Source organism: Carcharodon carcharias, chromosome 5, assembly GCF_017639515.1.
Source record: "Carcharodon carcharias isolate sCarCar2 chromosome 5, sCarCar2.pri, whole genome shotgun sequence".
In the NCBI taxonomy this organism is placed as follows: Eukaryota; Metazoa; Chordata; class Chondrichthyes; order Lamniformes; family Lamnidae; genus Carcharodon; species Carcharodon carcharias.
The window spans coordinates 25,453,778-25,478,273 of record NC_054471.1 but is presented as its reverse complement, the minus strand read 5'-3'; the positions used below and the strand labels follow the sequence as shown (position 1 = coordinate 25,478,273).

At 42.1% G+C, this 24,496-nt stretch overlaps 1 protein-coding gene across 1 annotated transcript in view; it reads right to left on the bottom strand.

The window, feature by feature from the left end:
- Positions 1–24,496, bottom strand: part of LOC121277667 (serine/threonine-protein kinase MRCK alpha-like) — a 715,733-nt gene that overhangs the window by 63,456 nt on the left and 627,781 nt on the right. Inside the window, exons 25-27 of the mRNA XM_041187269.1 lie at positions 21,071–21,207; positions 15,170–15,309; positions 14,216–14,297 (exon numbers count right to left, since the gene is read on the bottom strand). Coding sequence (XP_041043203.1) covers positions 14,216–14,297; positions 15,170–15,309; positions 21,071–21,207 — 359 coding nt within the window. The remainder of the gene's footprint in view (positions 1–14,215; positions 14,298–15,169; positions 15,310–21,070; positions 21,208–24,496) is intronic.

Genomic DNA, 24,496 nt, shown 5'->3' with positions numbered 1-24,496 from the left:
GGGAGAGAAGAAAGAGGGAGAAAAGTGATCATTATGGTGAACTACTGACCTCAGGAAAGAAGGAAATTAAAAAGAGAACTCCTAGGCTTGATTTCATTCTGGGCCAACTTCTAATAGTGGCAGTAAACAAAACAAAAGGAGTTACATTTACACAGCATCTTTCATGAGTTCAGAATGTCCCAAAGTGCTCTACAGACAATGATGCACTTTTTGAAATGTAGTCGTTGTTCTGATGTAGGAAACATGCCAGCAATGTGCTCATAATAAGCTCCCAGAAACAACAGATAATGACCAGTTAATCCTTTTTAGGTGCTGGTTGAGGGATAAATGTTGGCTGAGATACTGGTGAGAAATTTTCTTTATCCATGAGGTCCTTTACATCCACCAGTTCTGACCTTGAAGAAGCCCTGCCACCTCAGTCATGGAAGAAAACAACAAACTAAACAGAGATCATTTTTGTACATATTATATATATATATATAAACAGCACAAACTCTGTTATGCTTATGCTGCTAATATTCATCTGCTTTCCTAACTGCAGAAATGCCTGGGTCAACATGAGATCTGGTAAACATTGAAAAGTGAGAGCCTCAAGTGGCTGTATAATCACATGACATCTGTTCACCATAAATAGTATTGAAATACATGCAGCCATTTTAAAAAAAACGAATATATTTTCATCACCTTTCCAGACTTGTTAAACAAAACAAAAATCACGTTTTCACATTTATGATGCCACTGCTTCACGATGACATGATCACATGGTTTAGCGATTACAGTCTTTGTTAGTACATGCAACATATAACAGAAACACAGCATCTTATCTAGCACAGGCACAATGTGCTGAATGGCCCTCTTCTATTCTGTAATTGCTACCATACTTCATGGAGGTTGGGGTTGCAAGAAAGAAGTAATTCCAATCACCCAGCTCTTGTCCCACCATTTACACCACAGTGAGGAACTGAATGTGTTCCCTCCCTCCATATTCCCCATCACAATGAGAGTGATGAAACCAAGCAGGAGTTGAACAGGAGGTTAATAATCCCATATTAAAAAGAGCTTTAACGAGGCTCAGTGAAATCCGCCATTCAGCATTATGATTGCTGTCCTGTTAAGATCATGGAAACCTCTCTTCCAAAATAGATCTTCGCAGAGCTCAGTAATATAGATTAATGCTGGACATTTCCAGGGGTTAGGGAGAGATCTTTCAACTTGTGCTATTCACGTCCCACAGGAGAGTAGCTGAGGAAAATCTACGACCCAGAAAAATGTACACGGTCAATGTTAAGAGCAAGCATTACTTCCTCAATTATGGAAACTCAAATGTCTCCTGTTAACTGCACCCTCAATTAATTTTGAGAGATTGATAAGCTAGTTGGAGTTGGGGATCCCCAGAACTTTAAAAAAATTAGGGCATGGGCATTGCTGCTAAGTCTGCTTTTACTGCCCATCCTTAGTTGCCCTAAGAAGTGAAGGGAAACTGTTGCAGTCCTTGTGGTGATGATGCTCTGCACGGCGATATTCGGTTGGGAACTTCTTGCTTTGGAAAAACTGATCATGCGAGATAAATTAATTTAAACCACCCAACGAAAGGGAATTTGGGAATCTTCAATTATCTGGCAGTTTCTGGTATCGCTCTTCATTAACGGAGTAATTGTGATCCCACTACAGTTGTCACCTAGCACAAAGTAGGATTTTTATTCATGGCGAAACAAGTTCACTTGAAACATTGCTGCTCATGAGCTATGTGGTCACAATGCACTTGTAGAGAAAGAAAAATTAAATAAGGAAAGAAAAAAGACGTCCATGAAGTATTTCAAGAGGTTCTTGTTGAGTTTTAGTTTTACACTGGGGAAGAGCAAGAGAAGCATCATATTCAGTTCTGGTCTACAGTGGGTAAGTAGTCCTTAGAGGGTCTACATCACCAAGGAGTACGTACCAGGGGTTGCAAAGACATGGAAGTGTCATCTCCATGAGGAAGGAGCAGCATTAATTGTACAGAGTAAAAATACCTTAATATGTGTCGCAGTTTTACGATCGCGTGCGGAATGGAGTTTCGGGGTCTGTTTAATGGGCCCAACCCATCTACCAGGTTCTGCTGTAAGCGGAACCTAAGGCAGAGAAGAGAAAAGCTATATCAGAAGCCTACCTGTGAGAAGGGGTTGAACTACCACAGCCCCTTTGCCAAAGATGGGGATGAGGAGAGGAAGAAGGATGAATTTAGAAAGGGCTCCAAAATATGACCAACTTTCACAAAGATTCATTAATTTCCACAGCCAATGTAGCCAGGTGATACAACTGAAAAATGGTGACAGCTTTTATAGTAAGGCAATATACGTCTCAGGCAATGAGAACATCCTCAAACTAATACCTGATTGAATGATTGACAACATTCTCCAAAGGAGACCAGGCAAACAGTAAGTTGGATCAGGCCAAAAGCCACTGTCTATAACTATGGTGGCAGCAGGCAAAACAATTCAGTGACAAAAATGCTTTACCTAGGGATAGAACCAAAGGCTTTGACATGGAAACTATCCCCAGTGTAGAACACACAAATATGGGCTTGTGTGATAATAATGGAGATGGTGGTCAAGTGGTAATGTCACTAGGCTAGTAAGCCAGAGGCCCAGGCTAATGTTCTGGGGTTAAGGGTTAAAGTCCCACCATGGCAGCTGGTGGAATTTAAATTCAATTGACAATCTGGAACTGAAAAGCTAGTCTCAGTAATGGTGATCATGAAACCATTGTCGACTGTTGTAAAATCCCATTTGGTTCACTAATATCCTTTAGGGAAGGAACTCTGCTGTCCTTACCTGGTCTTGCCTAAATGTGACTCCAAACACACTGCAATGTAGTTGACTCTTAACTGCCCTCTGAAATGGTGTGGCAAGCCATTCAGTTCAAAGGCAACTAGGGATGGGCAACAAATGCTGGCCTTGCCAGCGACGCGCACATCCCATGAAAGAATAAAAGTATTCATATTCCAGTATTAGAAGAGTTATTGTGAATTAGTATTAAACTGCAGCAGTGTGCACAATGCCCCAAATCTTTTGCCACAACTAATGGATAACACACTTGGATCAGATCCATTGACCTCACCTTTTGAGAATTATTCCATATAGGCATATCAAGATTTTATTATTGTTTCCAGGTCAGTTTATGTTGAAGAATTATTGCTCATTACAAAATACCAGGTAAGCAGGTATTAGAAAAAAGTCTGACTAAACGAGACAATGTGATTCTTAGTCGTCTACTGATGTGGGCTGGTTTCTGAACAACTAATGCCTAAGCTACGGGAAAGTGTGGACTTTTTGGCCACCTGGTTTGCTCTCTGTTTCCAAAGCTCAGAATGAGCTTTTTTGCTTTGGTAGGGACTTTGAAGCATGACAGGGAACATTAAGTGAAAACAGCAAAGCATTTTATAACGTTTACATAAAAAGTAAATAATGAAAAGAAAGGGTAGGGCTAATTGGAGACAAAAAAAAGGAAACTTTTTTCATGGAAGTGGAAGGAACAGAGGAGATGCCATTGATTTTCACAGAACAGTGCAATGCTGGGAAGGTGCAAAAGGTGGTGTTGGAGCACTTATATGGGTTAATTTATAAATAATGGTAAAATACTGAAACACTGGTGAACTCATAGTGAAGGAGACAGTGGGATCCCAATAGCATTCCAACTTTCTAGGGAAGTCAGAGCAGAAATAATGAAGGTTTTGACAACAATCTCTCAAACACTCCTGAATCTGGAAAGATTGCCAATGTAACACTGTGGTTCAAACAGGGCTAAACCAGCTAACAACAACCCATCTAGTCTAACATTATGGATGGATAATTGTGGGTAGGCTTCTGGATATCATAATATGGCGCAATATGAATTCAGATATAAAAATCTTAAAAAATGGCAGGAAAAATTAAGTTAAAAAAGCATATGGGATCCTCGATTCTAACATATGGGGTGTAAGATTATGATAGAAAAAATTTGATCGGAGACGCATAGAAATAACTGGTTAGGCTGGAGTTAGAATACTATGTTCAGTTTTGGGTATCTGCTTTAAGAAGCATATCAAGGCCAGGAAAAGGATGCAGGAGAGGTTCACAAAGATGCTACCAGTGTTTAGAGGGTTAAATTATGGGGCCAGGATTTCTTTGAGTGTGAAAGGTTGAGGGAAGATCTAATCAAGATATTTAAAATTGTTAAAACAATAGAAACAAAGAACCGATTTCCTCTGAATGGGGAATCGAGAAGAAACAACAAATTCTTAAAATCAGAGATAGGCCAGCTAGGAGTGAAATCAGCTAGCATTTTTTCCACACAAAGCATAGTGGAAATCTGGAATGCTGTTCCCCAAAAGGTGGCGGATGTTAGGTCAATTGGAGCTTTCAAGGCTGAGATCAACAGATTGTATGCAACAAGGTGAGTAACGAGTAGAGATACAGGTCAGTCATGATCTAATGGAATGACGGACAGGCTTAAGGGCTGAATAGCCTATTCCCATTTGTAATGTTTCTATGAATATTATGAAATTATAAGGAGAAGCAAGAGAACTGGGGCACTTTTCACTAGAATATAGAAAAGTCAGTGGCAATTCCAGTGATTTATGTTGAGACCCAAAGGTTCACATTACAGGTACAGCCCCATTAGTAGGTGAACAGCCCCTTTTTGTTCTATTGAACACATTTATTGAAGGCACCGCCTAACATATTGTTCTTTAAAAATGGGGCAATCACTGACACAAAGCTGGTAGGCACACTAACAGATACCAGTGATAGGATACTTAGTTCCCTCAGGCACTCGGAGTAGGTGGGGATGGTGGGGGTGACATAATGAAGGAAAAAAAAATATGAACCATGGGGCAAATCGTCTTTTAGCAGCACTGACAGGAGCCTGTGAACCAGTTTGCCTTCCTTTTCACCATGGTATATGACATGCAAGGAATCTAGAAGACACAGGAAATAACTCTGCTGCCATTTCAAAGGACTTGATTTGCAAATACATTAAGTCCATAAAAATAGTGCTTCATGTCATGCAGACAAAACTTTATAATTAAGATGGCACTTGAGCAATGGCTGCAGACAGAAAATGCTTTTTGGAGTGATCCTTTACTGAGACACTGCACCACAAAATGGGAAGACGTAGATACATGTCACACAAACAAAAGGACAAAATATATAATCAAATAGGACTCCACCAATTCCTAACATGTAAATAAGAACTCTAATGGAGTAGGTTCCCATTTCCTCAATTCAAGTAGGACTTTCCCACTTTGTTTTTTTGAGGTTGAATAAACCCTATTGTGAAAGTTTCCCATTGCAACCCATGCACCATCAGTGGCAGGCCTGCCTCCAAGCCCATACAAAGTAAACTAATGCAGTTCAGGTTCACTCTGCTTCTGATCTTCCCAAAGGAAGGTGAGGGTATAAACCTGAGCTCCAGCTAGCACCTCATATCCGCTCTCCCCCAATAATGTGGCTGAGATTAGGAAATGAACGTACAGGTTTGCAAGCATGAACCCCGACCTCAGCACCTAGTGGCTCAATATAATTTGACTCTAAGCTCCCACTTCAAATTGAATTAACCATGAATTCTGCATTTATTGGAACATGTTAGCAACTGGTCCCATCTCTACCAGCTTCATTCATAACTTTTGGGCAATTTCACACAACCGAGAAACCCAGATGCTGAAATCAGTGAAATCACAAGTAACCTTGATAGCAATGCTGCAATGTACAGGACATTAATGTTCTTCCAGGTGTCTAGGGGAATTCTTGAGCTAGTAGAAAAGGCAGATTCCGTCCTCCCACAGGGAAACTGCCCCGCCATGCTACAGGGTTTTGTCCTAATCTAATCTGAAGTCATGTGCTACTGAATCACTGACCATTTAATCTGTGCCAATCCAACCTGTGCCACAGCAGCTATTTTACCCCAAAGGGAGAGGATCAGTAGAAGCAGGAACATGACTGGTGCAGAGGGCAGCGAGTGAGGAGGAGAGAGAAAGAATAGGGACCAAGTGTGAGAAAGAGATAGTTGCATGAAGCAGAAAGAGAGAGGGAAAAGAAAAGGAGAATTGGAGAGGAGAGGCAGAACACATGTCAGAGAGGGTGACAAGCAAAAGGAAAATTAGAGACAGACAACAACAACAGTGGAGAGATGACAAGGGGGATAGAGATGACAGGAGAAAAGAGAGAACACATAAGAAATAGGAGCAGGAGTAAACCATATAACCCTACGAGTATGCTATGCCATTCAATGCAATCATGGTTGATCTTGGGCTACAATTCCGTTATCCTGCCAGCTCCTCCTGTCCCGTAATCGACTGAGATAGAGGTGATAGGGGAGAGTGTCCATGGGAAAGAGAGAGAACGAGGGGAGGTTGACAACTCAATAAAGGGCTAGAAATATAAGAGCGTAAAACATCGAGAGTAAAACGGGAAAATTGATAGAGAGAAAAGATTGGGGGAAAATGGGAAAGGAGAATGAGAGGAGGAAATAAAAGATAGCAATAGACATTATGAAATGAAGAAAACTATGGAAATGGGCTCAGAAGGACCTCACTGCTAAAAGAAACCTCGTGTCTGGGCCAGGAACCTCGAGGAAACAATAAATCTTCAGTCAATTTGGGGTCTTTTGCTACTCGTGTATCTTTTTCTTAGTGTGTTTGTACTTTAGCTCTAGTAAAAAAAACACTGTGGGAAAGCATTCATTAAAAAGAGGAAAAGTAAGCAACTGTAACTGCAACATACAAAAATAATCTGATGATGGTACAGGAAGCTGCACTGTTAGTGAGTGTTACAAGTATAAAAATTAATAAATGCACTGTAATGTTTAATGTTCTCAAATTAGGGAAGCCCCAAAGTAACAAGACATTCTGATGACAGGGTTTCACTGTAATCCCTCTGTCATTTGTTAAATTTGTCCCTCTGCTGTTGTTAAAAACCTTCCCTCCCCTCCCACCTCAGGATATAGCGACACTACCACTTACCCTGAAGATACAGGGGACATCCTTCCTATTGGCGTGGATAACATCAGAAGCTAATACAGAGCTAACTGAAAACTCTTCATCCCTGGGGGAAATTAAAAAGAAAATACTTTTTTTTTAAAGAAAACAAAACAACAATACTCTGCCCTTAACGATATCTCACTGATCTGCTGACAGTGTCAGAGGGCAAAGAAGAATCAGTTATCTGGAGGCCTTCATGGGCCAGTAATGAACAGAAGGCAAGGTAACAAACTGTGTTTGTGCTCTGTTTATCTGTAAATGCAGATTCTGTATCTTTTGATTTAAAAGCTTGGGAAAAGGTTGAACGGCAATGAAAATTAATTTAACAGAAATGTTCACACTACCTTAAAAAAGAGAGACATTTATATAGTGCATTTCACAACCTCAGGACATCCCAAAGCGCTTTACAGCCAATAAAATACTTTACTGAAGTATAGTCGCTGTTATAATGTAAGAAACACGGCAGCCAATTTGTGCACAGCAAGTTCCTGCAAACAGCAAGGAAGTAATGATCAGTCAATCTGTTTTAGTGGTGTTGATTGATATTGGTCAGGGCACAGGGGAGAAATTCCCTGCTCTTCTACCAAATAGTGTCATAGGGTATTTTAAGTGCACTTGAGGGAGTTTCAGGGCCTCGATTTAACACGTCATTTGAACGGCTGCACTTTCAACAGTGCAACACTATCTCAGTACTGCATTCGAGTGTCAGCCTAGATTTTTATGCTCATGTCTCTGGAGTGGGACTTGAACACACAATCTTCACACTCAGAGGTGGGAATACTACCAACAGAACAATACCTGACACTAAAAAAGGAAGGGGTATCAGTACAGTGTCACTGATAGGGAAACATTTTCCCTCCATGGGGATTGGCTGGGGTCCCTGTGAATAGAATAGAGCAGCAGGTGACCACACAGAAGAGGAAGAATTACGCGTACCTCATGTCAATAACTTGGCTAACCACCACACTTGGCTGAGAAGCCTTTCCTTCTGCTATTTCGTACAAAAAGAGTTTGAAATCGCAAACTACGGCTAATGCCCTCTGCCAGCCTTTCTTCACTCCAGCAGGTTTAGGTACCTAGGAAGAAAACATTTGTATATTTTGAGAAATAGTCGTTTGGTAGTACAGAACTTGAATATTGCTGAAAAAAGAGACATGCTGTTGAAGCTTTGTGTCTTGCACTCATAGAAACATAGAAAAATAGAAGCAGGAGTAGGTCATTTAGCCCTTTGGGCCTGCTCCGTCATTCAATATGATCATGGTTGATCCTCTAACTCAATGCCATACTCCTGCTCTCTCCTCATACCCCCTTGATGCATTTACAGTCTAAACGCATCAGGACAAAACTCATCAAGACAGTTCGCAAGAATACCAATTGTAAAGGGAACAACAATTCACACTGCATGAGAAGAGAGTGCTGATTGGTGGGCAAGTGGACTTGGATTGGTAGAGGCGTTGCCATGGAGAATGCACCAGGGAATTTTTAACTGCCAAGCTTTGCAGGTAACAAGCCCAATGAGGAGGAATGCAATTCTAGATTTAGTATTAGGAAATGAAGCTGGGGGTGGATGAAGTTGCAGAGGGTGACCATTTTGGAGATAGTGACCATAACACAATTAGATTTAACATAATTATGGAACTGGAGTAAAAGTTCTAAATGGGGTAAAGACAAATTTTACGAAGCTGAGAAGTGATCTGCCGAAAGTGTACTGGTTACAGCTAAGAAAACTGAAAGGTCTGATCACACCCCAGAGTTCTGAAGGAGATAGCTGAAGAGATAGTGGAAGCATTAGTGGTGATCTTTCAGGAATCACTGGAGTCAGGGAGAGTCCCAGAGGACTGGAAAATTGCTAATGTAACCCCCCTGTTGAAGAAGGGAGTGAGGCAAAAGACGGGAAATTACAGGCCGATTAGCCTGACCTCGGTCGTTGGTAAGATTATAGAGTCCATTATGAAGGATGAGATTTCAGAATACTTGGAAGTGCATGGTAAAATAGGGCAAAGTCAGCATGGTTTCATCAAGGTGAGGTCATGCCTGACAAATCTGTTAGAATTCTTTGAGGAGGTAATGAGTAGGTTAGACAAAGGAGAGCCAATGGATGTTATCTACTTGGACTTCCAGAAGGCCTTTGACAAGGTGCTGCACAGGAGGTTGCTCAGTAAGATAAGAGCCCATGGTGTTAGAGGCAAGATACTAGCATGGATAGAAGATTGGCTGTCTGGCAGGAGGCAGAGTACAGAGTAAAAATACCTTAATATGTGTCGCAGTTTTACGATCGCGTGCGGAATGGAGTTTCGGGGTCTGTTTAATGGGCCCAACCCATCTACCAGGTTCTGCTGTAAGCGGAACCTAAGGCAGAGAAGAGAAAAGCTATATCAGAAGCCTACCTGTGAGAAGGGGTTGAACTACCACAGCCCCTTTGCCAAAGATGGGGATGAGGAGAGGAAGAAGGATGAATTTAGAAAGGGCTCCAAAATATGACCAACTTTCACAAAGATTCATTAATTTCCACAGCCAATGTAGCCAGGTGATACAACTGAAAAATGGTGACAGCTTTTATAGTAAGGCAATATACGTCTCAGGCAATGAGAACATCCTCAAACTAATACCTGATTGAATGATTGACAACATTCTCCAAAGGAGACCAGGCAAACAGTAAGTTGGATCAGGCCAAAAGCCACTGTCTATAACTATGGTGGCAGCAGGCAAAACAATTCAGTGACAAAAATGCTTTACCTAGGGATAGAACCAAAGGCTTTGACATGGAAACTATCCCCAGTGTAGAACACACAAATATGGGCTTGTGTGATAATAATGGAGATGGTGGTCAAGTGGTAATGTCACTAGGCTAGTAAGCCAGAGGCCCAGGCTAATGTTCTGGGGTTAAGGGTTAAAGTCCCACCATGGCAGCTGGTGGAATTTAAATTCAATTGACAATCTGGAACTGAAAAGCTAGTCTCAGTAATGGTGATCATGAAACCATTGTCGACTGTTGTAAAATCCCATTTGGTTCACTAATATCCTTTAGGGAAGGAACTCTGCTGTCCTTACCTGGTCTTGCCTAAATGTGACTCCAAACACACTGCAATGTAGTTGACTCTTAACTGCCCTCTGAAATGGTGTGGCAAGCCATTCAGTTCAAAGGCAACTAGGGATGGGCAACAAATGCTGGCCTTGCCAGCGACGCGCACATCCCATGAAAGAATAAAAGTATTCATATTCCAGTATTAGAAGAGTTATTGTGAATTAGTATTAAACTGCAGCAGTGTGCACAATGCCCCAAATCTTTTGCCACAACTAATGGATAACACACTTGGATCAGATCCATTGACCTCACCTTTTGAGAATTATTCCATATAGGCATATCAAGATTTTATTATTGTTTCCAGGTCAGTTTATGTTGAAGAATTATTGCTCATTACAAAATACCAGGTAAGCAGGTATTAGAAAAAAGTCTGACTAAACGAGACAATGTGATTCTTAGTCGTCTACTGATGTGGGCTGGTTTCTGAACAACTAATGCCTAAGCTACGGGAAAGTGTGGACTTTTTGGCCACCTGGTTTGCTCTCAGTTTCCAAAGCTCAGAATGAGCTTTTTTGCTTTGGTAGGGACTTTGAAGCATGACAGGGAACATTAAGTGAAAACAGCAAAGCATTTTATAACGTTTACATAAAAAGTAAATAATGAAAAGAAAGGGTAGGGCTAATTGGAGACAAAAAAAAGGAAACTTTTTTCATGGAAGTGGAAGGAACAGAGGAGATGCCATTGATTTTCACAGAAGAGTGCAATGCTGGGAAGGTGCAAAAGGTGGTGTTGGAGCACTTATATGGGTTAATTTATAAATAATGGTAAAATACTGAAACACTGGTGAACTCATAGTGAAGGAGACAGTGGGATCCCAATAGCATTCCAACTTTCTAGGGAAGTCAGAGCAGAAATAATGAAGGTTTTGACAACAATCTCTCAAACACTCCTGAATCTGGAAAGATTGCCAATGTAACACTGTGGTTCAAACAGGGCTAAACCAGCTAACAACAACCCATCTAGTCTAACATTATGGATGGATAATTGTGGGTAGGCTTCTGGATATCATAATATGGCGCAATATGAATTCAGATATAAAAATCTTAAAAAATGGCAGGAAAAATTAAGTTAAAAAAGCATATGGGATCCTCGATTCTAACATATGGGGTGTAAGATTATGATAGAAAAAATTTGATCGGAGACGCATAGAAATAACTGGTTAGGCTGGAGTTAGAATACTATGTTCAGTTTTGGGTATCTGCTTTAAGAAGCATATCAAGGCCAGGAAAAGGATGCAGGAGAGGTTCACAAAGATGCTACCAGTGTTTAGAGGGTTAAATTATGGGGCCAGGATTTCTTTGAGTGTGAAAGGTTGAGGGAAGATCTAATCAAGATATTTAAAATTGTTAAAACAATAGAAACAAAGAACCGATTTCCTCTGAATGGGGAATCGAGAAGAAACAACAAATTCTTAAAATCAGAGATAGGCCAGCTAGGAGTGAAATCAGCTAGCATTTTTTCCACACAAAGCATAGTGGAAATCTGGAATGCTGTTCCCCAAAAGGTGGCGGATGTTAGGTCAATTGGAGCTTTCAAGGCTGAGATCAACAGATTGTATGCAACAAGGTGAGTAACGAGTAGAGATACAGGTCAGTCATGATCTAATGGAATGACGGACAGGCTTAAGGGGCTGAATAGCCTATTCCCATTTGTAATGTTTCTATGAATATTATGAAATTATAAGGAGAAGCAAGAGAACTGGGGCACTTTTCACTAGAATATAGAAAAGTCAGTGGCAATTCCAGTGATTTATGTTGAGACCCAAAGGTTCACATTACAGGTACAGCCCCATTAGTAGGTGAACAGCCCCTTTTTGTTCTATTGAACACATTTATTGAAGGCACCGCCTAACATATTGTTCTTTAAAAATGGGGCAATCACTGACACAAAGCTGGTAGGCACACTAACAGATACCAGTGATAGGATACTTAGTTCCCTCAGGCACTCGGAGTAGGTGGGGATGGTGGGGGTGACATAATGAAGGAAAAAAAAATATGAACCATGGGGCAAATCGTCTTTTAGCAGCACTGACAGGAGCCTGTGAACCAGTTTGCCTTCCTTTTCACCATGGTATATGACATGCAAGGAATCTAGAAGACACAGGAAATAACTCTGCTGCCATTTCAAAGGACTTGATTTGCAAATACATTAAGTCCATAAAAATAGTGCTTCATGTCATGCAGACAAAACTTTATAATTAAGATGGCACTTGAGCAATGGCTGCAGACAGAAAATGCTTTTTGGAGTGATCCTTTACTGAGACACTGCACCACAAAATGGGAAGACGTAGATACATGTCACACAAACAAAAGGACAAAATATATAATCAAATAGGACTCCACCAATTCCTAACATGTAAATAAGAACTCTAATGGAGTAGGTTCCCATTTCCTCAATTCAAGTAGGACTTTCCCACTTTGTTTTTTTGAGGTTGAATAAACCCTATTGTGAAAGTTTCCCATTGCAACCCATGCACCATCAGTGGCAGGCCTGCCTCCAAGCCCATACAAAGTAAACTAATGCAGTTCAGGTTCACTCTGCTTCTGATCTTCCCAAAGGAAGGTGAGGGTATAAACCTGAGCTCCAGCTAGCACCTCATATCCGCTCTCCCCCAATAATGTGGCTGAGATTAGGAAATGAACGTACAGGTTTGCAAGCATGAACCCCGACCTCAGCACCTAGTGGCTCAATATAATTTGACTCTAAGCTCCCACTTCAAATTGAATTAACCATGAATTCTGCATTTATTGGAACATGTTAGCAACTGGTCCCATCTCTACCAGCTTCATTCATAACTTTTGGGCAATTTCACACAACCGAGAAACCCAGATGCTGAAATCAGTGAAATCACAAGTAACCTTGATAGCAATGCTGCAATGTACAGGACATTAATGTTCTTCCAGGTGTCTAGGGGAATTCTTGAGCTAGTAGAAAAGGCAGATTCCGTCCTCCCACAGGGAAACTGCCCCGCCATGCTACAGGGTTTTGTCCTAATCTAATCTGAAGTCATGTGCTACTGAATCACTGACCATTTAATCTGTGCCAATCCAACCTGTGCCACAGCAGCTATTTTACCCCAAAGGGAGAGGATCAGTAGAAGCAGGAACATGACTGGTGCAGAGGGCAGCGAGTGAGGAGGAGAGAGAAAGAATAGGGACCAAGTGTGAGAAAGAGATAGTTGCATGAAGCAGAAAGAGAGAGGGAAAAGAAAAGGAGAATTGGAGAGGAGAGGCAGAACACATGTCAGAGAGGGTGACAAGCAAAAGGAAAATTAGAGACAGACAACAACAACAGTGGAGAGATGACAAGGGGGATAGAGATGACAGGAGAAAAGAGAGAACACATAAGAAATAGGAGCAGGAGTAAACCATATAACCCTACGAGTATGCTATGCCATTCAATGCAATCATGGTTGATCTTGGGCTACAATTCCGTTATCCTGCCAGCTCCTCCTGTCCCGTAATCGACTGAGATAGAGGTGATAGGGGAGAGTGTCCATGGGAAAGAGAGAGAACGAGGGGAGGTTGACAACTCAATAAAGGGCTAGAAATATAAGAGCGTAAAACATCGAGAGTAAAACGGGAAAATTGATAGAGAGAAAAGATTGGGGGAAAATGGGAAAGGAGAATGAGAGGAGGAAATAAAAGATAGCAATAGACATTATGAAATGAAGAAAACTATGGAAATGGGCTCAGAAGGACCTCACTGCTAAAAGAAACCTCGTGTCTGGGCCAGGAACCTCGAGGAAACAATAAATCTTCAGTCAATTTGGGGTCTTTTGCTACTCGTGTATCTTTTTCTTAGTGTGTTTGTACTTTAGCTCTAGTAAAAAAAACACTGTGGGAAAGCATTCATTAAAAAGAGGAAAAGTAAGCAACTGTAACTGCAACATACAAAAATAATCTGATGATGGTACAGGAAGCTGCACTGTTAGTGAGTGTTACAAGTATAAAAATTAATAAATGCACTGTAATGTTTAATGTTCTCAAATTAGGGAAGCCCCAAAGTAACAAGACATTCTGATGACAGGGTTTCACTGTAATCCCTCTGTCATTTGTTAAATTTGTCCCTCTGCTGTTGTTAAAAACCTTCCCTCCCCTCCCACCTCAGGATATAGCGACACTACCACTTACCCTGAAGATACAGGGGACATCCTTCCTATTGGCGTGGATAACATCAGAAGCTAATACAGAGCTAACTGAAAACTCTTCATCCCTGGGGGAAATTAAAAAGAAAATACTTTTTTTTTAAAGAAAACAAAACAACAATACTCTGCCCTTAACGATATCTCACTGATCTGCTGACAGTGTCAGAGGGCAAAGAAGAATCAGTTATCTGGAGGCCTTCATGGGCCAGTAATGAACAGAAGGCAAGGTAACAAACTGTGTTTGTGCTCTGTTTATCTGTAAATGCAGATTCTGTATCTTTTGATTTAAAAGCTTGGGAAAAGGTTGAACGGCAATGAAAATTAATTTAACAGAAATGTTCACACTACCTTAAAAAAGAGAGACATTTATATAGTGCATTTCACAACCTCAGGACATCCCAAAGCGCTTTACAGCCAATAAAATACTTTACTGAAGTATAGTCGCTGTTATAATGTAAGAAACACGGCAGCCAATTTGTGCACAGCAAGTTCCTGCAAACAGCAAGGAAGTAATGATCAGTCAATCTGTTTTAGTGGTGTTGATTGATATTGGTCAGGGCACAGGGGAGAAATTCCCTGCTCTTCTACCAAATAGTGTCATAGGGTATTTTAAGTGCACTTGAGGGAGTTTCAGGGCCTCGATTTAACACGTCATTTGAACGGCTGCACTTTCAACAGTGCAACACTATCTCAGTACTGCATTCGAGTGTCAGCCTAGATTTTTATGCTCATGTCTCTGGAGTGGGACTTGAACACACAATCTTCACACTCAGAGGTGGGAATACTACCAACAGAACAATACCTGACACTAAAAAAGGAAGGGGTATCAGTACAGTGTCACTGATAGGGAAACATTTTCCCTCCATGGGGATTGGCTGGGGTCCCTGTGAATAGAATAGAGCAGCAGGTGACCACACAGAAGAGGAAGAATTACGCGTACCTCATGTCAATAACTTGGCTAACCACCACACTTGGCTGAGAAGCCTTTCCTTCTGCTATTTCGTACAAAAAGAGTTTGAAATCGCAAACTACGGCTAATGCCCTCTGCCAGCCTTTCTTCACTCCAGCAGGTTTAGGTACCTAGGAAGAAAACATTTGTATATTTTGAGAAATAGTCGTTTGGTAGTACAGAACTTGAATATTGCTGAAAAAAGAGACATGCTGTTGAAGCTTTGTGTCTTGCACTCATAGAAACATAGAAAAATAGAAGCAGGAGTAGGTCATTTAGCCCTTTGGGCCTGCTCCGTCATTCAATATGATCATGGTTGATCCTCTAACTCAATGCCATACTCCTGCTCTCTCCTCATACCCCTTGATGCATTTACAGTCTAAACGCATCAGGACAAAACTCATCAAGACAGTTCGCAAGAATACCAATTGTAAAGGGAACAACAATTCACACTGCATGAGAAGAGAGTGCTGATTGGTGGGCAAGTGGACTTGGATTGGTAGAGGCGTTGCCATGGAGAATGCACCAGGGAATTTTTAACTGCCAAGCTTTGCAGGTAACAAGCCCAATGAGGAGGAATGCAATTCTAGATTTAGTATTAGGAAATGAAGCTGGGGGTGGATGAAGTTGCAGAGGGTGACCATTTTGGAGATAGTGACCATAACACAATTAGATTTAACATAATTATGGAACTGGAGTAAAAGTTCTAAATGGGGTAAAGACAAATTTTACGAAGCTGAGAAGTGATCTGCCGAAAGTGTACTGGTTACAGCTAAGAAAACTGAAAGGTCTGATCACACCCCAGAGTTCTGAAGGAGATAGCTGAAGAGATAGTGGAAGCATTAGTGGTGATCTTTCAGGAATCACTGGAGTCAGGGAGAGTCCCAGAGGACTGGAAAATTGCTAATGTAACCCCCCTGTTGAAGAAGGGAGTGAGGCAAAAGACGGGAAATTACAGGCCGATTAGCCTGACCTCGGTCGTTGGTAAGATTATAGAGTCCATTATGAAGGATGAGATTTCAGAATACTTGGAAGTGCATGGTAAAATAGGGCAAAGTCAGCATGGTTTCATCAAGGTGAGGTCATGCCTGACAAATCTGTTAGAATTCTTTGAGGAGGTAATGAGTAGGTTAGACAAAGGAGAGCCAATGGATGTTATCTACTTGGACTTCCAGAAGGCCTTTGACAAGGTGCTGCACAGGAGGTTGCTCAGTAAGATAAGAGCCCATGGTGTTAGAGGCAAGATACTAGCATGGATAGAAGATTGGCTGTCTGGCAGGAGGCAGAGAGTGGGGATAAGGGGGTCCTTCTCAGGATGGCGGCTGGTGACTAGTGGAGTTCCACAGGGGTCAGTGTTGGGACCACAACTTTTCACTTTATACATTAATGATTTAGATAAAGGAACTGAGGGCATTCTGGCTAAGTTTGCAGATGATACAAAGATAGGTGGAGGGACAGGTAGTATTGAGGAGGCAGGGAGGCTGCAGAAGGATTTAGACAGGTTAGGAGAATGAGCAATGAAGTGGCAGATGGAATACAATGTGGGGAAGTGTGAGATCATGCACTTTGGTAGGAAGAATAGAGACAAAGACTGTTTTCTAAATGGGGAGGGAATTCAGAAATCTGGAGTGCAAAGGGACTTGGGAGTCCTAGTCCAGGATTCTCTTAAGGTTAACTTGCAGGTTGAGTCAGTAGTTAGGAAGGCAAATGCAATGTTGGCATTTATTTCGACAGGACTAGAATATAAAAACAGGGATGTGCTGCTGAGGCTTTATAAGGCTCTGGTCAGACCACATTTAGAATATTGTGAGCAATTTTGGGCCCCGTATCTCAGGAAGGATGTGCTGGCCCTGGAGAGAGTCCAGAGGAGGTTCACAAGAATGATCCCAGGAACGAAAGGCTTAACATATGAGGAACGTTTGAGGACTCTGGGTCTATACTCGATGGAGTTTAGAAGGATGAGGGGGGATCTGATTGAAACTTACAGAATACTGAAAGGCCTGGATAGAGTGGACGTGTGGAAGATGTTTCCATTAGTAGGAGAGACTAGGACCCAAGGGCACAGCCTCAGAGTAAAGGGAAGACCTTTTAGAACAGAGATGAAGAGAAACGTCTTTAGACAGAGAGTGGTGAATCTATGGAATTCACTGCCACAGGAGGCTGTGGAGGCCAGGTCATTGAGTGTATTTAAGACGGAGATAGATAGGTTCTTGATTGGTGAGGGGATCAAAGGTTACGGGGAGAAGGCGGGAGAATGGGGTTGAGAAACTTATCAGCCATGATTGAATGGCAGAGCAGACTTGATGGGCCGAATGGCCTAATTTCTGCTCCTATGTCTTATGATCTTATGAAGGGAAATCAGTGACAGACCAGTGTGAGGCATTCAAAAGCGAGATTCTACGGGTACAGTGTAGACATTTCCCCACAAAGAAAATGGGTGGTGCTACCAATCTAGAGCCCGCTGATTATCTAGAAGTGTACAAGGTAAGATAAAGCAGAAAAAGAAAGCTCATGAAGTCACAAGAAACTTAATACTGTAGAAAGCCCACAGGAGTATAGAAAGTATAGAGCGAAGTAAAAAAGGAAACTAGGAAAGCAAAGAGAGGATATGAAAAAATATTGGCAGGTAAAATCAAAGAAAATCCAAAGATGTTTTACCAGTACATTAAGAGCAAGAGAATAACTAAGGAAAGGATAGGGCCTATCAGGTTTGTATATGGTAAATTGTGCTTTGATGCTGAAGATGTACGCAGGGTTCCCAATAAGTACTTTGCCTCTGTCTTCACTGAGGAGAGGGATGAAACAGATATTCTGGTTAAACAGGAGGAGTGTGAAATATTAGATACAATAGGTATAGTGAGAAAGGATGTCTTGGAGGGACTGACATCCTCAAAGGTGGATAAGTCACCAGGGCCATTACCCTGGGCCTATACCCCAGGCTGTTAAAGGAAGCCAAGGAGGAAATAGCAGATGCTCTGAGGATCATTTTCCAATCCTCACTAGATACAGACGAGGTATCAAAGGATTGGTGGTCTGTGAATGTTGTACCATTATTTAAAAAGGGTGCGAGGGATAGGCCAGAAAATTATAGGCTGGTCAGTCTGACTTCTGTGGCAGGCACATTATTAGTATCAATTCTGAGAGACAGGATAAACTGTCACTTAAAAAGGAACTGATTAATCAGGGATAGTCAGCATGGTTTTGTTAGGGGAAGATCGTGTCTTACTAATTTAATCAAACCTTTTGAGGAAGCAACAAGGAGGATTGATGACGGTAGTGGAGTGAATGTTGTCTACATGGATTTTAGAAAGGCATTTGACAAGGTCCCACATGGCAGATTGGTTAGAAAAGTAAAAGCCCATGGAATCAGGGGAATGTGCCGAGTTGAATTCAAAATTGGCTCAGCAACAGGAAACAAAGGGTAATTAGTGATGGATGCTTTTGCGAATGGAAAACAGTTTCCAGGGTGTTCCACAGGGCTCATTGTTGGGTCCCTTGCTGTTTGTTGCATAGATTAATGATTTGGACTTAAATATGGGAAATTTGCAGATGACACAAATTTGCAGATGACAAAAATTGGCCATGTAGTTGATAGTGAAAAAGGATAGCTGTTGACACCAGAAAGATTTCAATGGTTTGGCTGAGTGGATGGGAAAGTGGCAGATGGAATTCAATCCAAATAAGTGTGACATAATGCATTTGGGGAGTGCAAACAAAGCTAGGGAATACACAATAAATGAGAGGATATTGGGAGCGGTAGAGGAAGTGAGAGTTCTTGGTGTTCATGTCTACAGGTCCCTGATGGTGGCAGGACAGGTAGATAAAGTGGTAAAGAAAGCTTATGGAATGCTTCCTCTTATTGGATGAGGTATAGAATACAAAAGCAGGGATGTAATGATGGAACTGTATAAAATGCTGGTTAGACCACAGCTGGAATTTTGTGTACAGTTCTGGTCACCACATTACAATAAGGGACATAATTGCTCTGGAGAGAGTGCAGAGAAGATTTACAAGAACGTTGCCAGGGCTTGAAAACTGCAGCTTTGAGGAAAGATGGATAGGCTGGGGGTGTTTTCCTTGGAACTAAGAAGGCTGAGGGGTAACCTGATTGAGGTGTATAAAATTATGAGGAGCCTAGATAGAGTAGATAGGGATGCCCAGTTTCTCTTAGTAGAGAGGTCAATTACCAGGTGGCGCAGATTTAAGGTGATTGGTAGAAAGATAAGAGGGGACATGAGGAAAAACTTCTTCACCCAGAGGGTGGTAGGTGTTTGGAATTCACTGCCTGGTTTGGTGGTGAAGGCAGAAACCCTCAACTCATTTAAAAGACACTTGGATCTGCACCTTAAGTGCTGTAACCTGCAGGGCTACAGACCAGGTACTGCAAGGTGGGATTGGAATGGGCAGTTAGTTTTCTCATTTTTTTCTTTTTCGGCCAGCTCAGACATTATTTGTTGAATGGCCTCTTTCTATGCTGTAACTTTTCTATAGTTCTAAATTCAAAGCAGGCAGGTCGAGTCTGATAGGTCAAAGTATTGCCATGGGGAGTGAACCAGGGAATGGCTGTCCCCAAGCTTTCATTTAATTGATAATGGCGCAATGCATGGACATGTCAGACTCATGCAGAGACCAATCAGAGTCCACCTGCCAACCAATCAGTACTCTCATCTTGTGCAGAATAAATTGTTGTTCCCTTTACAATCGGTATTCTTGCAAAGTAGCCTGATGAGTGCAAGGTGAAAAGCTTGGACAGCATGTCTCTTTTCTCCTGCAATATTTTGAGAGATGGGAATAAGGATAAATGGGTATTCCAAGCACTCATATGACGGTGCAGGAGACGGCCTTCTGATCTGCACTTCTGAACATACAAAACTGAAGGGGATAAACAGAAGATGGTGCAAGAAACCTGCACTGTCCCCTGCTGCCTGCAGCATCTTGACTGAACACTTTCTTCCTCTTCTTCCCTTCCCTCCCTGACTGTAAGTGGATACTCACAAACATTGCTCCACACTCTGTGATGCTGGGAAATATGCACTGGCTCGGAGGTGTGCAGTGAGCTGGCTAGAGGGTTCCTGAGAACTGCTGATGGATACATTAGCGAGGGTAAAGCTGGTGGTTGGAATTTAGGCTGGGAAGGAGCAGGAAGCTAAGGTCTACCATCAGAATGACTGGGGAATTTCTCTTTAAATCACCATTACTCAAACTGTTTTCAAAGTTTTAAGCAAATTTGCTGGGCTTCAGTGCTGGTTTCACCTTACCTTAATTGGACCACACACTTTTTTTGTCATTTGAATAGTTTGATAGATGGTACTGACCAATTAGACCATGTAAAAATGACAAGGTGGGTGAGAGAATTTAATCTTTTTAATAAGATAGTAAGATGTAAATAAAAAGGGCTTCCACATTTGTACTGACAAATGGTATTGCAGGGTCTTCAATGTCCATCTGAATAGTCAGAAAGGGCCTTGGTTATCTACCTCCTCAATGATGGGACCTCTGACAATACAGTGTAGTACAGTGCCTGCAGTACAGTGTCAACCTAGTTCATATACCTAAGTCCTGGACTGGGACAAACTTGCTTGACAAACTTCTGTATCAGAGGTGACAGTGTTAACTAAAAGCATTTGAAGTAACAGAATGGAGCGTATACCTCTATAAATTAGAAGATCTTTCAATGAAATGTGCATAAAGATTTTCTGAATTTTTACCTCAATTAAAATTTCAAGGTTTATAAGGAACAGTATTTAGCTGCAAGAAATTATTTCTTCTAAATACCATATCATAAGTTTGACTTCTTTTAGTGATTAGTAAGTGTGATCACTAGTTCAGGTTAGGTGGCTCCAATTACAGCTGGATCTGTGAACCCACAGCTTTATATTGTTTCTCCCTTACCCGCACATGACCCTCATAGGCTGTCCCGATGCCTCTCTGCGGGTCGATCCCCAATGGTCCCTTTGTTTGGTCAGGTGGGATGGGGCACACGGCTGGTGCTTTGTCTGCGCAAGTCACATGGCACGAGAACCCACACACTAAAAATGAAACAGCACCTTTATCGATCAAACAACCTTGTGACCAACAATAACAATTTGCTTTTATACAGCACCTTTGATGTGGTAAAACCTCCCAAGGCATCTCACTGGAGCATTATCAAACAAGATTTGACACCGAGCCACATATGGCGGTATTAGATCATGTGACCAAAAAGGTAGGTTCTAACAAGTGCCTCAAAGGAGGAAGGAGAGATAGAGAGCATTTTAGGGAGGCAATTAGAGCCCAAGCAGCTGAAGGCAGGGTACCAATGATGGAGCGATTAAAATCAGGGATGCTCAAGAGTCCAGAATTGAAGGACTGCAAATATCTTGTAGATTTAGGGACTTGGAGAAGAATATACAGATACAGGGGCAAGATGGTTCTGAAAACAAGGATAAGAATTTTAAAATCAATGCATTGCTTAATTGGAAGCCAACGAAGGCCAGTTAGTACAGGGGTGATGTGTGAACCGGACTTGATGCAAGATAGGGCACGGGTAGCAGAGTTTTGTGTGAGCTCAAGTTTACACCGAGTGCAAGGTAGGATAACAACATAAAGTGCCATTTCTCATGACATTTGGCTGTAACATCTTATTATTTAGGCACAAGTACAAGGTAGCAGTGATGGGGAAGGATTAATAATACAAGAATTGGAAGGTAAATCATGTAAATGAGAGAAAAAATGCAATTATATAGTAACTTATCATATTTCTCAGATTTTCTCACGTCAGAGCCCTCCACATGTAATGAATTATATTGAGGTGCATTGACCGCTATCTGGACAAACGTGGCAGTCATTTTTCATATAGCAGAACCCCACAACAGCAATGTAACTTTAGGTCAGTTAATCAATTTTGAATTTGCTGGTTGAGAGAGAGGTATGTTAGAGGATACTGGGAAAACTCCCCTGCTTTTCTTCTAGCAGTGGTTAACACCTGATTTTTTCAGTACTGCAGCGTCAGCCTTGATTGCGTGCACAAGTCCTGAAGTACAGCTTGAATCAACAAACCTCCAACCTGACAGCCGACAAGCTGCCAACAAGCCAAAGGAAGAAGTTGTACTTATATAGCATATTTCATGTCTTCTGGACACTCCAAAGCACTTTGGAGTCAATTAATTACTCTGGAGGTTTTGTAAGCTAATGTGACAGTGAAATTGAACATAGCAAGGTTCCAGAAATTTTCTTCTTAACCAGTCGCTCGGGATCAAGGATGAACTGCTTCCATTCCCTTTTGGTGGGTTTTGAGATGGCTGAAAAGTCCAATGTCCGATCTGCATACTCTGCCACATGCAGGGCAGGTGGAACTTGAAGGGTGGGGGTAAATGGGTTATTTGTAGGTATATGCCTCTCCAACATCTCAACTTCACCTCTGCACGTTCCTGACAAAGTCTCTTGATGCGTTCGGTACTTTCCCAAATGAACCTTTTCCACTTTGGTCGGTCACAAGCCAGAGTCCCCCATGAGTCAGGAAGATGTTTGACCTCTTCAGGGTAGCTATGAGGACATCCCTAAAGCATTTCCCCCTCCTGGGAGTCCTGTTGCAAATCTTCTGCCACGGCTGAGTTCTAGGTAGATCAGCTCCTTCGGGAATCTGGTGCCAGGCATACGATCGACATGTTCTATCCAGCAGAGCTGGTTTTGAGTGATTAGCAGCTTGATGCTGGGCCTATTGGCTTGTGAGAGGATGCTGTTATTGGACCGCTTTTCCTGCCACCAGATTTATCGGATCTTGGGAAGGCACCGTTGGTGATACTTCTCCAGTGCTTTGAGGTGCCTGAAGTTGGTTGTCCAAGTCTCTGAAGAATATAGGAGTGTGAGGATCACTGTTGCCCAGTAAACCATGACCTTCGTCTCGGGTTTGGGTTCCTGGTCCTCAAATATTTTTTGCCTCAGTCAGCTGAGGGCTGAGCTGACACACTGGAGGTGATGATGAATTTAATCGTCTTTGTCTGCCTTTGTCTCATAGACTCATACAACACACAAGGAGGCCATTTGGCCCATCGTGTCTGCGCCAGTGAACAAAAATCTGACAGCGCTAATCCCAATTTCCAGCACTTGGCCCATAGCCCTGGAGGCTGTAGCAATACAAATGAATATCTAAATATTTCTTAAATGTTATGAGAGTTTCTGACTCAACCACCCTTTCAGGCAGTGAGTTCCAGACTCCCACCACCCTCTGGGCGAAAAAAATTCTCCTCAACTCCCCTCTTACCTTACCTCAAATCTATGCCCTCTTGTTATTAACCCCTCTACTAATGGAAAAAGTGCCTTCCTAACCACCCTATCCATGCCCCTCATAATCTTATACACCTCTATCAGGTCCCCTCTCAACCTTCGCTACTCCAAGGAAAACAATCCCAGCCTATCCAATTTTTCCTCATAGCTCAGACCCTCCAGCCCAGGCAGCATCCTGGTAAATCTCCTCTATCGAGAGGAAACTTCCGAGATATAGAAAATGGTCCACATTTTCCATGATCTCACTGTTTACCTTTGTTTTGCCGTGGGAGCTGGTTGGAAGAGGACCTTAGTTTTCTGGGTGCTTAGTGAAAGGCCCATTTTCTCATATGCTTCAGAGGAGCTGACAATGACCTGGAGCTTCATTTCTAAATGAGTGCAACACAAAAGCGTCACCTGCATACTAGAGATCAACGACTAGCGACTAGTAGATGGAGTGATTTTGGTTCTGGTTGAACAGTTTCCTGTCTGTTCTGTAAATTATCTCCACATCTGTAGGTAGTTTGCTGGAGGTGAGGCGCAGTATTGTAGCAAGGAGGATGGAGAAGCGGTTTGGTGCTATGACAATATCTTGTTTGACAATACTCCATTGGTGGGAGTCTAGACAATACCTCCAGTCTTCACTGAGATATGGACAGTGGTGGTTCCATCAGTGAGGAACACTGCTCCAAGTAGGATACTCCACAAGCCTTCACAATTGTCAGAGTCAAAGGCTTTTGTAGGGTTGAGAAAAGCAATGGACGATGGTTAGTGCTGTTCCTTGGATTTGCTGCACAGTGAAGATCATGTCTATGGTGCCTCTCAATGGGTGAATGCAACTCTGGAAGGAGCTCTTCAGCCACTTGGAGAAGGTGATTCAGGAGGACCCTTGCAACGACTTTCCCTGTAGCAGACAGCAGGGCAATTCCTTCCTTGTTACCGCAATCACACAATCACAGGATCCCTGAGATCCCCTGGCATCCAGTCCTCTTCCCCGATGAGGGATATGAGGTTGTGCAGCTGTCCCAGGAGTGTATCTCTGCTGTGTTCCGGAATTTTGGCAGGATTTCCATC